General features: G+C 42.7%; 1 protein-coding gene across 3 annotated transcripts in view; it reads right to left on the bottom strand.

Moving 5' to 3' along the window:
* The window catches only part of myh10 (myosin, heavy chain 10, non-muscle), a 77,677-nt gene extending 59,764 nt beyond the window's left edge, over window positions 1–17,913 (bottom strand). For all 3 annotated transcript variants that reach the window (XM_026257278.1, XM_026257279.1, XM_026257282.1), the window contains exons 1-3: window positions 17,721–17,913; window positions 10,570–10,945; window positions 2,595–2,751 (exon numbers count right to left, since the gene is read on the bottom strand). In XM_026257278.1, coding sequence (XP_026113063.1) covers window positions 2,595–2,751; window positions 10,570–10,923 — 511 coding nt within the window. In that variant the 5' untranslated portion in view covers window positions 10,924–10,945; window positions 17,721–17,913. The remainder of the gene's footprint in view (window positions 1–2,594; window positions 2,752–10,569; window positions 10,946–17,720) is intronic.
* Between the last annotated feature and the right edge of the window lie 420 nt (window positions 17,914–18,333).

Genomic DNA, 18,333 nt, shown 5'->3' with positions numbered 1-18,333 from the left:
TCAGATTCTTTGATTAAACTTTGGCCAGTTTTGGTGCTCTGATCAAGAGTGTAATAGAGTGGTTTCCACTTTAATGTGATTGAAACCACAAGTGTGCTTAAACAATAACTGGAACAAAGCCATAACGGAGGAAACATCTCAAGAGGAAAAGTAAACAACTTGGTTCTACTGGCGTAATCCCTGTAGCTGTAATGATGCCCTGGCGCGTGCAGCATAGTTAGGGATGTTTCCTCCAGAGGCAGACGCCAGGATCCATGTGTCCCGGCCACACTTGACCCAGCACGTCAGAGTATGTACTGCCCCCCATCCCCCAACCACTGACACACAAAGGCGACATTGTACCCCACAATGCAGGCCAGCCTCTCCTTCCCAGCCTGGGACGGCTCTTGTTCACTGGCCTCTGACAGATCTGGACAACTGGCCTGTCCTTCTATGTGAGAGAGACAGCTTGGGTAAGGATTTCAGCATTGCATTGATGCCAAATGCTTCGCCATTTCCTGGACAGACTTCTGTGACTCCAAGTTTGTATGATTGTTCACTACTACCAAAAATTTACCAACATAGGATTTCATGAAATGTATACATTTTTATGTACATGCCATTTACAAATGCAAAAAGTACTAATATGTATTGCATAAAATCACATAATGTTCAAAAGTTTGAGGTCAGCAAGTTTTTTTATTTTTTATAAATAAATACTTTTATTCAGCAATGACACATAAAACTAATCAAAAAATAAAGTGTCATTAAAGACTTTCACATTATTACAAAACATTTCAAATAAATGCTCTGTATTTGAACTTTCTATTGACAGCCCTCTACATTGCGAATAAATCAATCGCATATGCGACTAAATCTTCACTCTGGGCGACTAATTGATGATGAGTAGTATTAGCCAATGGTTAATAAATTCTCAGATTTTACTCGCCAGCGTGTGAGTTGGAGTCTAAGTATAAGTTTAAGGTGCACGACTCGCCGTCGCTTTCTCTCCCACATACACAGTCTGATTTGTGACCTAATGACTCCTTTGAGCCGATTCATTATAATGAATGGTTAAAGCAATTGGTCTGCCCGTCAGTGTGTGTAGAACAAATCATTACTTCTTAGAAGAACATACACATCTGAAATGAGAAAGTAAGTGTGCTTACCCCATTTAGCAAGAGTGTTAAGTAAAATTTAGCCTTAATAATCCACAGTATGTATAGGCCTATGACAATGTGTAGTAAATTACCTATAAAATTATTTAGTTTAAAGTAAAACCGGAGTGATATGAAACTAGATCTGTTGCTATAGCTAGCTGCTAATTTTATATGGTAAAAAAATACACTATTACACTTTTTAATGTTACGTTTTTAATTGATATGATTATACTAAAATAATTATCAGTTCTATCAAAACAGGATTTTATCTTTCTTAACTATGAAAGCCAGTCGTGGAAAAATCACAGCTTTTTTGCAAAGAAGGGAAAGAAAAGATGACAGTGATCGTTTTTTCATGAATAGGATAAAAAAAAAACAGTTTCTTTGTATTTGTTTTAAATTTAACATTTACAGTCAATATTGGACTTGCGGATCATGTGTGTTCTAGGGTACTCTTTGCTGTGTGTGGATGACCATGTCGGTCAGCCACCACCGAAGACCAACTTTGACCCAGGAAAAACTCTGTACAATATCCAACTGCCCCTGATTTACTTAGAGATGACTTAAAGTTTATGACAGTGGTAGAAAAAAAAAAAAAAAAAAGACATCTCCTGATTTTGCCTCGCAATCAACCATACCCAATCCACTTCATAGAGAAGAGAACTAGTAAGAAAACAAAAACTATTTGATAAACCTCCATCTGCTCAAAAAGAAGAGTGATAGGGCTTACTTTGTATGATCTCCTGCTGTGATGGACAGAAGCTCAGTATTCACAGTCAATGATATATGATAAAAAAAAAACAGAGCACTGTATTCAAAAGCCTGACTCACTAACTCTTTCAACACATCTAAATTACTTCTGGAGTAACCTTGCAGTTTAGTAGTAGCTGAAGAACACAGCGTCTGATGGATGTATTATCTTTCGTTTCTCACTTTAATAGAGACAGATCAACAGCTGGGGCAAGATAAACTCAAGCCCACCACAGTGAAATATGAAAATATGCAGCCCTTTTTTCTTTCCATTCTTGGGGCTTATCTGAAAGCACCAGATGTGGCAGAGAAAATTAATTTATCTCTCAGAGTGGAAAAACAAACTGAAATATAATAGATACCGTTTCCATTCCAATTCTGCCGCTCTACATCACATGATACTATGAAACACAAAGTACAGCCAATAACATTAAAGGTTCGCTGAAACTACTAGTAAGTCCGAATTCTGCTTTAGCGTTTAGGAAATCTTGAACTGCTAAAAATGGCAAAAGGTGGAGCATTTGCCTGCTTATTTGAACCATGTGGTGGTCTCATCTTGCATTGCTAGTGCTGAACAAAGATTGAGAAAACACAACACACCCTATAAAAATTCTCAGCAGAAATGCAGGATTCAAAAATGTTATTTCTGTAACACATGGAGACACTGAGACCATTCATTAGAAGGAATATTTGTTATGGTCTTACCTTGAAGCATGCATCTGTAGGCAGATTCAGAAATGGCGTAGATATGAGGTGGCATTTCATGCCTCTTCTTGCCCCTGTACATCTCGATGATGTTCTCTGAGTATATGGGGAGGTTTTTGTATGGGTTTATGACCACACAGAAGAGTCCTGAGTATGTCTGCACAGACAAGAACAAACAAAAGAAGGAAAGAAAATTAACACTTAACTAGCGGTCAACCTGTATGGGTTTTCAAAAGAAGCTGGACAAACAAAATATAGAATATACACATACATTTAATAACATTCAATTATGCAAACAAAACTTTAAAAACATTGAACAAGTGTGTTCATAACCAAACCCTGCATCTTGACATAAATTCCAACATTTTCAAATAAAAGAACCACAAATGCGATTAAACATATAATTGTAACTCTGTCTTATTTCTTGTGAAGCCATGCTTCTATCTCTGTTTTACTAGTTTAATGGTTCAACAGTAAATCTACAGTTTGTATAATCATTCAGGGATTTTTGAAACAGAATACTCTGTAGTAACTTGTGAAATATCCTAGAATTATAGTCCCCCCCCCCCACCCCCCATTCATACAGTTAATCTTTTTCATTCTTGCACAGACTGACATGGTTCAGACTGCCAGCATTATAACTCCATCACTCCATCTCCAGCTGAGACGTGGTTGATTACACTGGGCACTACAATTAGAATTCACTGCACAGCAACATCAACTGCATCATCAGCTGCTGTTAGCTTTACAAAATAAAAGACAACAGGTGGACAAACAGACAATGACAAGAACTTATCAAGAGTTATACAATTAAAATTAATAAATTAAACGATTAAGGTATTCCATTTCAGATGTTTTTAGATATGAGTGATCTCTTAAAATAGAATAATTCAGAGTGTCACACTGTAGAACAGTAAATCTAAAAATAAAGATATGTTTAATGTGTCTAAAATTCTATCTTTAATTTTCAAGAAAATTCTCACAAATCATAAATCATCGTGTTTAACCATTATGATTGTTTTGATGGCCGATGCTGAGATCTTAAGGCTGATTTATACTTCTGCGTCAAACCTACAGCATAGCCTGACATGCACCTCTCCATAATGTCACAGCGCTGTGATTGGTCTGCTAGAACCCATCTCCTCTCTTTTTTCTACTTAAATATATTTTAAATGTTACACTTACACCTTCTTATTTAAAACAAAACAAAGCAAAGAACAAGTCTTATTTATAATACAACATAGAATATACATCACTTAGTAGGGCTGTGATGATAAATCGATGCAGAATTAGTTTGTGGATGGATCCTGAGCTCTTCCGAATGGGTCGCGATTCTCTCTGAAATCGATTCTGAGCTTAGATTTTAACAGCAGATGGCGCTCTACTCTAGTTATAATCTGAACACTCAAATGCTCATGAAGAACAGTGCTTGTGTGTCGGCTGAGTCTGTAATTTTACCTCTGCTCAGAATTCATTTATGATGCCAGATTAAATGTAAACAGCCCACTTGTCAACACCTTTTAAAATTTTATGAATGATTATTTTAGGCTTAAAGTGTGTGTATGGATTTGGAAACATGCAGAGTATGGCTGTTTCTAAAGCATGCAGCACCATCTACTGTTAAAAACTACGCTCAGAATCAACTCCAGAAATAATCGCGATGCATTCTGAAAATCTCAGAATTGATGCGGAATCATTTCTCGATTCGTGACATCGATTTATTTTCCCATCCTACCACTTTTTCCGTGACAAACCACGTTTTCTGTGACAAAAAATGGCTAGGTTTACCTGCAACCAAATAATCCATTTGTTATCGGATTTATGGCTCATTTGGACTGAAAATCCTTCATGTAAACACCTTAATTTATCTGATTGTGCTCGATTGGAATTAACATTTTGATCAGATTGAAGAGGGTGGTTTATTCCTTTTCTAATAAAATTGAGAGTGCATGTAAACACTCGATCGGAATGAATCCGAAACTGAAAGTACTGCGCATGTGCAATGACGCAGAAATAGTGTAATGACATGCAAAGCGAGTGGCTCTTCCTTTTGAATAAAGTGTTGAATAAATGCGTGTCCTGTCATTATAAAACTCTCCTTTCACTCAGCAACTGTGAAGTGGAGAAGGACAACCTCCCACCAGTTCTTGGTTTCTTTTGGATTCTCATTCACAGGCAACCTGTTTTGGTCAAAGGGAGGGGCATTTTTACTGCCTGATGAATAGGAGCAGCACGGCACAGCAGTTTATGTATAGTAATCCATAAATGCCCAAAATTATGCTGTTAAAAACAAATAAAGAAACCATGTAGGAGAGTGTTTATTATGTTCAAACAGTGAGAAACTCTATATTTGTGCAGTGGGCGCATGTCAAAAAAGAGGGGGAAAAAATTCTGATTTGAAGCTTGTGACATATAAACATGCACATCAGCCCGATCCCTTTTTTAGCGTTCTTGTAAATAAAAATTTAAATAAATGATCTCTTCTTTAATTTATTTACCACTGTTACGACTGATGCTTCTCTGATAAGCTTTTTATTCTTGGGCTTTTGCCTGACACTGTGGGTTACACCAGCAACATGCCCATGGAAACTGCAGACTAGTGGTTTACGTGTGTAACGTTGACATAGAAAGCGATGCATAGCCTATGGTGTAAGGTCTATGGCTATGGAGTAGGTCTGACGCAAAAGTATAAATCAGCCTTTAGAGACCAGGGTGGCCTATACTAGATAACACATGCATTATTTCTGCAATAACGTTTGTTTTTATATTTACTCAAATAATCTGAAATAATCTGAAACTTTATTGATTTGAAAAATAAAATCTGAACAGAAAAAGCATTTTTGTGTAAGCTATGCATACAAGATCGAACAGCCGAAGTTTGTGGCAAAAAAACAAGCAAAAAAAACAAAAACACATTGCATATTCAAAGACTAGTTGAATGCCAACCTATATAGAAATATTAGAAAACTGGATCAGCTGACACAGATCATTAGAAAATGTTACATTTCAGCCAGTAATATTATTGGCCATGGTAATGTATCGGTGGACTGCTACAAATAATGTAATAAGATAAAACTGTTGGTATTTTTTCAAGAAGGGACAATTAAAAGAAAAACTTGTCACATTGAGCGTATAGAACGAAACGGAATTAAGGTGTTTCTCCTGAGAAATGCTGGCGTGCTTTCACTGCGAGTGCAGCTGTCCTGCAGTGAGTCTGCACTTAATTACAGAAGACATTTACAAGATATTAACCCTGTCCTTCAAGCAGTTTCATATACGAGGCTATAACTGAGAGCTACCTATGTTTGTTTGAATGTTCCACCACTGCTGGGTGATCCAGACACATGGTGAGGGGGCCAAGTCAGGAGAGAGCTAATCCCTGTCTGTCTGCTGAAAGGTCCTTCTATGAATAAACATATGGACCACAAAACCTGTCTTAAGTATAATTTTTTTTAAATTGAGATTTATACATTATTTATACAAGCTCTATAAATAAACGTTCCATTGATGTATGGTTTATTAGGACTGGAAAATATTTGGCCGAGATACAACTATTTGAAAATCTGGAATCTGAGGGTGCAAAAAAATCCAAATACTGGAGAAAAAAGACAAAAAAAAAAAATCACTTTTAAAGTTGTCCAAATGAATTATTAGCAATGCATATTACTAATCAGAAATTAAGTTTTGATATATTTACAGTAGGAAATTTACAAAACATCTTCATGGAACATGATCTTTACTTAATATCCTAATGAATTTTGGCATAAAAGAAAAATGTATAATTTTGACCCATACAATGTTTTTTTGGCTATTGATAAATATATACCCCAGCGACTTGAAGGGTTAGTTCACCCAAATATTACAATTATGTCATTAATGACTCACCCTCATGTCGTCCCAAACCCGTGAGACCTACGTTCATCTTCGGGACACAGTTTAAGATATTTTAGATTTTGTCGCAATCCCAATTTTACCCCTTAGCCCCTTAGCCCCCCGCATTCACGTGAAGGGGTAGGGTGTCTCGATTCTCTTTTGGTTGGAGGGGTAGGGGTAAGGGGAAGGGCCAGATAGCCCTTCAAACAAAGATTTTTCGGGACCACACTTCAGACGAAGGGGTATGAATTATCTCGGCAACATGGCTGCTACAGTGAACAAAAAGACACAAATGTAAGCTTTTTTGGCATAAATAAAGATCTTAATGAAAAGTTATCATTTGTTTTATGTTACATTCAATTGTGAGTTCATATTAATGGTCATGTTGCTCAAAGAAATGTTTTCAAAAAATTGCTAATATTTGCTAACGTCATGTCATTACAGACTGCATGATAGTGCCACAGCATATGTCTGATCAGGGCGATAACTGCCGTAGACATTGATGCGGGCTTATCCTCCCTATAATTAGAAATCGTTAAACCCTATTTTCAAATATTGCCTATTCGAGAGCGAAAGAGAGAGAGTAAACCGTATTTAATAAAAGTCATGGGGCAGCGTTGACAAGTTTATTTTCTCCTGGATGTGTGAGCTGCAGGATTTCCCTATATGTGTGTGTGTCAGTAAGCAGCTCATTAATACAGAACGATAATTAAACGCTCTAATACACACTGCACACCAGTATATGTGTGAATTGTAAGAGCTAGACGACGAACGCTGATGGCGTGTGATGGCATGGTAGTGTTGTCCCAATCCTTAGGGGAATTTCTTCTCCCCTACCCCTTGGGACTCTGTTTTAAGGGACAAGGGGAAGGGGTAGGCGGAGGGGAAGGGGTATAAAATAGAATTGGGATTGGGCCTCAGTCTGAGAGCTTTCTGTCCCTCCATTGAAGCTGTGTGAACGGTATACTGTCCATGTCCAGAAAGGAAATAAAATCATCATCAAAGTAGACAAAGTGACATCAGGGGGTCAGTTAGAATTTGTTGACATTTTGAAAATACATTTTGGTCCAAAAATAGCAAAAACTATGACTTTATATTCAGCATTGTCCTCTCTTCCGTTTCTGTTGTGAGCGCGTTCACTGCCGTTTAGTGATATCCGGTTCGCGAACGAATCACATGTAAGTGATGTCACATGCATGTTCACCAAATTGAACTGAATTGTTTTAAACAGTTCGCGACTCCAATACGCATTAATCCACAAATGACTTAAGCTGTTAACTTTTTTAACGTGGCTGACACTCCCTAAGAGTTAAAACAAACCAATATCCCGGAGTAATTCATTTACTCAAACAGTACACTGACTGAACTGCTGTAAAGAGAGGTCTTACGGGTTTGGAACGACATGAGGGCGAGTCATTAATGACATAATTTTTTATATTTGGGTGAACAAACCCTTTAAGACTGGTTTTGTGGTCCAGGGTCACACATATGTATGGATGTGGAGGAGTGGGTGCACTGAGGACTGATTGATCTACATCCCACTCCCAACTCCCCACTAAATAAAGCCATCCTGCCAAACTAAAGATCTCAGGCAAGAACAATAGACGAAGGACTCAGGAGACTTGTGGCTGGAAAGTTGTTTCTCTTCAGTATCATTCTCAGTGTTTGTCAGGCTACATATGGAAGAAAACAGCTTCCCATCTGACCAATGAACAAAGGCAATAATGAAAAATGTAACATGCTACACTGAATAACTATAAAGCACTGCGCCAGTTATGAGTTAGTGCTCTGTGATGAAATCCCAAAGACTATCCAATAAATAATTTGCCAGTTTATGGTTATTTATCTTATTTATTTGTTGTTTATTTGTGGAGTATTCATCACCTTATGAAATTCCATATATCTGAAATCCATTTGAACAGTCATGACCTTAAACCAGCATAATTTGATAGAGCTTCTTAAGATTGACTTCTTGTTCAGGCAACCTAACCCACACACACACACACACACACACGAGTTGATTTTGAGTGTCCCTGTTAGTCAACTGATCGTTCTGCATCTCTCATATTATGCAAGAAGCCTCTCATCACAACTTTATAATATCTGAGGATACTACCATGGTCGTATCACTCTTATGTTTTGAATTCTGATAACGGAGCAAAGCAAGCAACAACTATATATTCCAGTACATTTAATGTCCCAATGCAATGGAAATAGCGGCAGATCATTTCTTCTGTTTGTGACATACATCCAAGTTAAGCTAATTATTTAAAAAGAAAAACAAACGTAAGGTGAGGACTTCAATTCAGCAGTTGTTGATTGGATCTGAATGAAAGTTTGCGATAGGAGCTGGGTTTAAGCAGAAGAAATTAATGAATAAGTTCAATATACAACACCAAAGAGAAAGAAGTCTGACATTTGGCTAAAAGATAAAGGTGTGGTATATGGTTGTGCCGATAGACGACAGTATCGTGTATCGAAGATAGCAGATGTCTCTGTTGATAGTCAAGGCGATATTAGACTCATTCTCCTATTAATGTATTAAGTTATAACAATAATAATTATAATTTTTATTGGGCGGCCTATTATAATTTGGCTATCAAACCGCCCAGCTATTTCACTTTAGCACCACTTGCGTACAAATGAGGATTAAACATGTAGCCTCTCTTGCTCCACCCATGCACCATAATACTGTGTATCGTCAATCTCACGGGCTGACGATATAATGCTAGTGTGGTATCACCTTTGATAAAAAAAACAAAAACGTTTTAAAAAAAGTTTTAAAACCAAAGAAAAAAAAAATCACTTTATGATATACCTGTATAGAACTGGAAAATATTTGTTTAAACATTCCCATAAAGAGAAATCAAGTCTAACGTGTCATCGCCCATCATGCTATTCAAGAACAGAGGGGCGTGGGAAGACAGAGATGAACGCAGTAACTCCACGGCTCTGCCCACACAGCAGATATAAGAGCACATACCACACACCAGCCACACTCACAGGAAAGAATACACAACCTTTCAGTCGATATATAACATTATGCTTTCATTTTGTGGGCTATATTTCTTCAAACATAAACATTAGCTGACAATAATAAGGAAGCAGAGAAATTTGAGGAACGCAGGTGCTATCAACAATCAGTCTGACATCTTAACATCTCACAGATATTACAAGCCAGCTGTAGCTCAATGAAAACACAAAGGTCCTGTTATAAAACTTCAGGTTTTACTAGGCCAAGCATGGGCCTCTACAGCTAATTACTGTAGCCTATAAGATGGGAGCACAGCAACCACATGGAACAGAGGCTTAAATACCAAAAAAAATGCAGGGAACTACCCTTACAATCGGTTTTCCACTAAGTGGGTATGGGAGAGTGGTCTGCTCTGCACTCTCTCATCATTGTGTAAAATGACAACAGCGCCTGCTTTCATAATGCCTGAAGTGCAGCCAATCGAGATGATCTCTGTTACCGACAACCTAGAAAAGCTTTCAGTGTTGGGAAATTAAAAGTTAAAGTGGATGAATTCCATCCAGTGTTTTAAAGGATGTAACTGGGTGGTAAATATCAACAGAAGTTTGAAGATAAGTGACCGCTCTCATTGAGATTTCACAATGACCTCATAACAGCTCCTTCACACTTGGGGAATTGAGAAAATGATGGGGGCTACACCTCCAAACAGCTTGCTTCACACGCTCTTTCTTTCTCTCTTGAATAATAAAAGTCCCCCGGTTTCTCTCTCGGAGTACAAGCTATAAAATGACTGAGCAAAAAAAAAATGTACGAACTATGTACAGAATATACGATCTTTAAGTATATATAAAACATTATGCACAGACTATGGGCAAAACATACAAACTAAGTGATACCCCAACATGAGAACGCTTAATATTATACCCTTTAAACATACTTTTAAGCATATAATTTCACTATATTTGTTTGGGGGGAAAAAATGCAGAAAATAAAAGTTGACTTTTCATCATCAGATCAATCAATGATCAAAATAACCATTATTTGCTGCTCTACCACCAACGCAAACCTGCAAAAACCAAGGTAGAAAAGTCTCCAATTTGAAAGCAAACGTATTATCATCACACTTACATATATGAGCCCAGAGTAGTAGCGATCTTTCAAGTTGTGTAAAACAGACGCTTCATTCAGGCAGGTGAGTTCTGCCATATCCTCCACTTTGCTGAACTTGGGCGGGTTCATCTTCTGGATGTCATCTTTGTTCACCAGGGCCTTCTTGCCATTTTCAGCCAGCTCAACGAGCACCTCCTCTCCACGTTCCTCACGGATGCTGGCCGCCTCGAACCCATGCCGTTCAGAAGGAACCCAAACCAGCTTCTTGGCTGTCCAGTCTGCCTGGGAAGCAGGGTTGTAGACCATGGCCCGATCCACAAAGAGGTACCTCTCAGGGTCCTCTTGCCCGCTCCGCTGCGCCATTTCCGGCATGAGGAACTAAAAAATAGGCCACCTGGAAAAAGAGTTAGAGGGAGTTATGTTAGTGATGGAAGAGCAGAGAGATTCACATTGAATTTACGCGATATGACACAGCCGTGGCATACACATATATAAGGGTAAAATATTTCATTGGTTTTACATGGATATAGCCAAGAACATTCAATTTACAAATACTATGCAGAATTGACTTCATCTATATTAAATGGTTACTCCACTATTAATAAATATTCGTCAAATACTGCAATTTTGTAGCATGCAGCTGAACAACATTCATAGTCTTGAATCAGCTGCATATAAAACATTGTCTGAAACGTTTACATATACTAGTTAATGTAAGTTTAATATGGATCACCACCTCCAGTGTCCTTTCACAGTCCCATTAACAAAAAAACAACAACAACAACCCAATAACAGCAAGGACCAGATGGTCTCGGTCTGCTCTGGCCTACAACTGGACTAAGAGTTACTGTAATTCTCACGGAGACAAAAAAAAAGAAAGAAATAAGGCTAAAATAAGGCAAGGAGGGCAAAAAATGGGTCATGTCTGTTATTTCACAGATGAGAGCCATTATACATGTGATGAATCCCTGGTAACGTAAGCGGGACTCCTCGACTCCAGGGCCGGATAGTCCTTCAAAAATTCATTCAATGATAAACCATTTCAAAAACACCCTTCTAACGGTCATGGTCTCAAAACAATAATTTAGAATTACCGACAAATATACCACATTAGTACGAAATAAACCAATAAACGAATACGAATAAAGCGACAAGTTGACCGTTAACTGAGAAAACAGGAGCTGAAGTTCGCGCCTGCAAACCGGGAGCTGCACGCGACTCCTCCTCATCCCCATCTCCCGTTATATGGCCCGTGGCGAGGCGGCCAAACGTTTTATTAGGTGTATTTGCCGACATATGGTGCTCGGGGCTGCCCAGAAGCAAAGGATTGTTCAATTTGGAAATGTATTTATCTTCTTAAAAGAACAATAGGTTACTTGCGTAACCCCGGTTCTCTGATAGCATTAAGTGAGGTGTCTCACTATGGGATACGCCCCTTCCGCGTATTCCTCAGAAGCCCAATACCATTACGCCAGCCCCAATTGGCTGGCAGTCATGACGTTGCGTCAGGGAGTGGCTCCCTCCTCTTGGTATAAAACGAGCGACGCAACGTCATTACGACATTCAAAACAAGCATACCTCTTCCTCGCTTCACACAGCAAGGAGGGTGATCTGGTGAGACACCTCACTTAATGCTATCAGAGAACCGGGGTTACGCAAGTAACCTATTGTTCTCTTTCAAGCATACGTTTCGGTGTCTCACTATGGGATATCCTAACTCCCGTATTGCCAGATAGCCTGTCTCGAAGTCTCCTGCCACCCAAAAACACTAATATAGGGCTGGTCAACACTTAAGATCCAACGCTCAAAACGGCATGTGCAAACGTTTGAGCTGTAACATCCAGTTTATAGAACCTCGCAAATGTGTGCGGTGAGGACCAACTCGCCGCTTCACAGATATCTTGTAACGTGACCCCCTTAAAGAGGGCCCATGTCGTTGACATTCCTCTTGTTGAATGAGCACGTAAACCAGACGGAGGCGTAAGACCCTTACTGGAATATGCAAGAGAAATTGCCTCCACTATCCAGTGGGATAAACGCTGTTTAGTAATCGGCTTCCCCGTACGCGGCTTCGCCCAAGACACAAACAGCTGATCACTCTCTCTGAACACTTTAGTCCTCTCAGTGTAAATGCGCAGAGCACGCACCGGACACAACGTATTCAGCCTTTGCTGTTCTGCTGAAGCAAAAGGCGGTGGGTTAAAGGCTCTTAACTTGAGAGGAACAATAGAATTGACCACTTTGGGCATAAAAACAGGATTAGGTTTCAAAAGCACCCCTGCGTCCCCTGGCATAAATTGCGTACACGCTGAATTCACAGAAAGTGCGTGAATTTCACTTACGCGCTTCGCTGAAGCCAAAGCTAACAGCAGCGCCGTCTTAAACGACAATAATTTCAGGTCAGCTTTGTCCAATGGCTCAAATGGAGACACAGAAAGCGCATCAAGCACCAGAACCAAATCCCATGACGGAGAGATCGGTTTCGAAACTGGCAAAGCGCGACGCGCACCCTTCATAAACCGGCATACCAAAGGGTGCTGCCCCACAGTTTTGTTATCAAAACCTACATGACAGGCAGATATTGCGGCAAGAAACACCTTTACTGTTGAGAATGCCTTACCCTGATCTATCATATCCTGCAGAAACGATAGGATAACTGCCACTGAACACTGAAAAGGGATTACGTGTCTAGCCGCGCACCAACGCTCAAACACGCCCCATTTACATTCGTAGAGTGACCGAGTGGACAGGGCCCTGGAATTCTGTATGGTTCTGATGACACTGTCTGGCAGACCAGCTGCATTCATATTTAGCCATTCACTGGCCAGGCCCACAGTGCCAGGCGTTCTGGATGAGGATGAAATATCTCCCCCCCCGCCTGTGACAGCAGATCCCTGCGCAGTGGCAGGGACCACGGCTCTGCGTAAAGCATATGTATGATCTCCGCCAGCCAAAATTTCCCCGGCCACCGCGGAGCCACCAGTATCATTCTCAGCCCCTCCTCCCTCACTCTGTGAAGGGCTGGAGATATCAACGCAATCGGTGGGAACGCGTACAGGAGAACGCGAGGCCACTCGTGCGCTAGTGCGTCTATTCCTAGAGGCGCGCTCTGATCCTTCAGAGAGAAGAACAGAGGGCACTGAGCATTGTCCTGTGACGCGAACAGATCCACTGTCGCTCTGCCGAAAATGCTCCAAATTTGGCCAACCACTTCCGTGTTCAGCTTCCACTCTCCATAAAGGGGATTTCCCCTGGACAGCATATCCGCACCCCGGTTCATTATGCCTTGTACGTGTGTAGCTCTCAGGGATAAAAGACTGGCATTGCTCCACAAAATCAGTTTGCGTGCCAACATGTGTAAAGGGAGTGATCTGAGACCTCCCTGTCTGTTTATGTATGCCACAACTGTAGTGTTGTCCGTTCTCACGAGAACATGATGTCCTTTCAGAAAAGGAAGAAAATGCTTCAACGTCAGAAAGACGGCCAGCATTTCCAAGTAGTTTATGTGACAGTGGCTCAGATGGGGACCCCATCTCCCGTTCACTGCCCTGCCCTCGTGAATGCCCCCCCAACCGGACAACGACGCGTCCGTCGTTATGACCTTCCTGGTCTGGACAACGCCCATCGGTGCCCCTTGTACCAGAAAGCACGGGCGCCGCCAGTGACGCAGTGCCAAGACTGCGGCGGACGTCACTCTCACTCTCCTCCGGGAGTGCCGTAACGGGTCTAGTCTCAGAGAAGCTACCCAGCGTTGAAACTCTCTCATAAATAGTCTGCCTAAGGGAATGACTATTAGAGCTGAGGCCATCAGACCTAATAGTCTGAGGCAGATGCGAAAAGAAACATTGTTCCCCTTCCGAAATTCGGCCAGGCATTTCGTAAATTTTATTACTCTCCCCTCTGACAGTCGCGCTCTGAATGTCACTGAGTCCAGTAACAACCCCAGATACGTTATTGACTGTCTGGGAACTAAAACACTCTTTTCGGTGTTTAATTTTAATCCCAGTTTCTGTAGATGTACTAGGAGCATGGCTGTGTGATCTCTCGCTTTGTGCTCTGATTGAGCCGTCACCAGCCAGTCGTCTATGTAAGTAGCGAGACGAATGCCTTTTTCCCTGAGCGGAGCTAGGGCCGCTTCTGTACATTTCACAAATACCCTCGGACTGAGAGATAAGCCGAAGGGAAGGACTAGATATTCGTATGCCACGCCAAGGAATGCAAACCTCAGAAATTTCCTGTGGGGTGGATATATTTTTATGTGAAAATATGCATCTTTCAGGTCGATTGATGTAAACCAATCGCCTGGGCGCACCAGTTTCAGAAGTGTAGAATGGGTGAGCATTCTGAACTTGTACTTCCTTAGGTATTTGTTCAGTGTGCGAAGATCTAATATGGGGCGGAGAGCTCGAGTCCCTTTTTTCGGGACTAGGAAGTATCTCGAGTAAAACCCATTGTGACTTTCCTCGGGTGGGACCACTCTTATTGCCTTTTTGTTCAGCAGTGAGGTAATCTCTTCCTGAAGAACATGTACTAATGCTCCCCGCACCTGAGAATAAATGATTCCCTTGAACTGCGGGGGAGAAGTTGCAAACTGCAGTCTGTAACCGTTTTGTACTGTTCTCAGCACCCAACGAGACTGCGTGCATTCTCGCCAATAGTTTATTTGCAGCGTTCCGGCGCCATCGTATGGCCGAGTTGAAAACGGGTTTGTGGTCTGTACTGCGCATGCGCGAACACTTATCGCTTGGACAGAGTTTATGTGGCTCACCACCTTCAGCGGAGCGATGACTCCACGAGGTGGTGTTACGCTGTGTTCTGACAAAGTGTTTTGCAACATTTTTTGGGGCATTATGTTTTGCAACATTTGTGGGGGAAACAGTGAAAACTTTATTGAACTTTGAGCATGTAAAGTGCTTGTGACTAGTGGGTGGGTGTACACCACTGCATCGTCTCTCGTTCTCTTCACTGCTCTGCATCCCCTGGACCAACTTGGCTCTGGTTTCCCCACAGAACATCTGTAAACAACTGAACTCGTTTTCCGTTGAACGCTGAACAACTGAGGGTCGGGGACAAGTGAACGGGGGGGCTGTGAGCCCCCTTCCCTCAGGAAGACCCCCTCAAACGGCCTTTTTCTTCCTCCTCATCACCTGGGTAGGGTGAGGGGCCGGCTGGACCGTCTGAGCTGTCGCGGGCGGATAATTTTTTCTGGGCCAGGCGGGTTTCTGCTCTGGTGCGCCGCTCTGAACCGTTGTTGCATTCACACGCGGTCTCTGTCGCCTAGGAATGCGAAAGCTGGGGGGTGGGCGAGCTGTAGCCTGCGCAAACGTCTGCCGAGGAGGTGGTGGGGGCGCGGTTTGCGTCTTTCTGGGCATGCAGAGCTGCAAGGCCTCATCATCCCTTTTCTTCTCCTCGCATCTCTTCTGCATCCGTGTCAGCGCTGAACCGAAAATGCCTTCTGCGACGACCGGTGCATCTAAGATGGCTTCCTTTTCTCTGTCGGAGAGATTCGCCAAATTAAGCCAGCGTCCTCTCTCCTGAATGACCATTGTGGCCATGGCCTTGCCCGCAGCCTGAACGGCACATCTCTGAAGACGGAGCGAGAGATCTGTGACAACACAGATTTCTTCCCACTGTGTCTGACTTGGCGTGGCAGACACCTCGTCTTGTAGCTCCGCCTGGTATGCGGTGAGCAGAGAGATGGCGTTCATGGCCCGGACTGAGAGGGCGACTGCTTTGTAAGCGCGCTCCGTCATGCTTGACTGGAAGCGGTCCGCTTTTGATGGCAACGTTGGGTTTGCAGCCGCCGTACGCCTTGGATGCAGATGCGCTGCAACTAAAGGCTCCATGGGGGGCATGCGAAGAAGGCCTTGCTTCTCCATACCCTCCACGTCGAGCGCAGATCCCCCTTGCACGGGCATTTTACTAGTAAAAGGGTTGTCCTTCCAGGTGACAGAAACCTCTTCCAGAAGCTCTGGAAAGACTGGAAGGAGTTGTCTCGCTGCCCGTTTAGCTCTCGGCAGCCTCTTCCCCTCATAACGCGACTTTGCAGTCTCAGCTATTACGGTCGGCCACGGAATATTGAGTTTCTCTGCAGCGCGTTTGCACACGTCTTGCAGATCCACACTAAGAAGCGGAGAGGATGGTGCCCCGCCCGCCTCCTCCGTGGATCCCGCCGTAGCGAGGGATTGTGCCGATTGCGCAGGGGGGAGAAAAGGGGAATCCTCGAAATCTTCCTCCTCTTCAGAGAGAAGGAAATCCGATTGCCCCTCTTCCTCAAACTCAAACGCGCCCTCCTCCTCCTCCTCGTCCGTGCTGAGGACACCGGCCAGAGGGGCGCATACATCCAGTTGTTCACCCCACGATAGGGTTGCCGTGGTGGGCAGCTCTACAGGAATAGGTACCTGAGGGGCGGAAACCGGAGCGGGACTAGCTGACATGAGGGGATCATGGCCAGACAAGCTAGCTTGGCGTGCTAACCTGCGACGGAGGCTCTTCATGGTGAAACGCGCGCAGTGCTCACAGGATCCGGGACTATCGACCGCCATTTGAGCATGTTTCAGCCCAAGACATGCAGAGCAGACCTGGTGTGTGTCTTTGCATGAGATCTTGTTCCCGCATGAGCAAAGCCGCGGTTCTCCCTCGCTAGCTACGTTAGTCTGCATTGCTGCAGCCATAGTTGCGGTACTGAATGACCCTAACAATGAGCTGGAATGCCGATTGAGGGGTAGGCGAAAGCGGCGTGGTGGCCAACAGATCGACTATAAGCACAGTACCAGAATGATAAGCCAGCAACCAGCGTGGAGACCAGTTGATGGCTATCAGATTTAGGAAGGCTTCTGGTGTGAAGCGAGAAGAGGTTTTTGAATGTCGTAATGACGTTGCGTCGCTCGTTTTATACCAAGAGGAGGGAGCCACTCCCTGACGCAACGTCATGACTGCCAGCCAATTGGGGCTGGCGTAATGGTATTGGGCTTCTGAGGAATACGCGGAAGGGGCGTATCCCATAGTGAGACACCGAAACGTATGCTTGAAAGAGAACCGCAGTTACAAATTCGCTAACGTGGGCTAAGCGCTAGCTCTCCTCGCTGCTTGAAAAGTAATGCGAAAAATAATCCATTATACGGCAACGGGGGGGAAACGGGCCAAAATGATAAGACGCAGGAACTTACCACGGGCTGTCAGCGATGAGACCTACGTGCACGAAGAGATGAGTGAGTTGCTATCCAGCGCGTCCCGTTTTTATAATCCAGTTCTTTTGAAAGTCGGCCAAATATTCCCTTGTTTCGCCTCTTCGCGCTGATGCAGCCGTCTGTCCGCGGTCCTGAACTCCTCAACCGAACTCAGCATCGCGCGCCCTGCGCCCGCCTCTCCATCGCCCTTCGACCACGCCCACCGGCTCCCTTATGGAACGGGGATTGGATTGTAACGGGCCTTGATCACAAGCTATTGGTTTGTTAGCATTACACCCCACATTCCCACCCAAAACAAAAAGTGATTGTTCATGCAAGCTTTCTTCTGGATCCACAGAAAATCTACTTATCTTGACGTTAACAGCCTAATTTTCGAATCGATTCTTTTAAACGGTTCGTTTCAGAGAACTGATTTTAAACGATTCAGCAATTTACGTGATTGATTAAAAACGTATTCACCTGTCACCCTGGCATCCCATTTTACATACTCGCTTTTTTTAGGTTATTTATTTTATTTAGTCTGTATCTGTTTCGTATGTGTGGGGATAAAACTAAACTAAGAAAATCAAGCTGTAACGTTAGATATATTTCG

Source organism: Carassius auratus, chromosome 6 (assembly GCF_003368295.1).
Source record: "Carassius auratus strain Wakin chromosome 6, ASM336829v1, whole genome shotgun sequence".
Lineage (NCBI taxonomy): Eukaryota > Metazoa > Chordata > Actinopteri > Cypriniformes > Cyprinidae > Carassius > Carassius auratus.
This window is presented reverse-complemented; position numbering and strand designations above follow the sequence as displayed.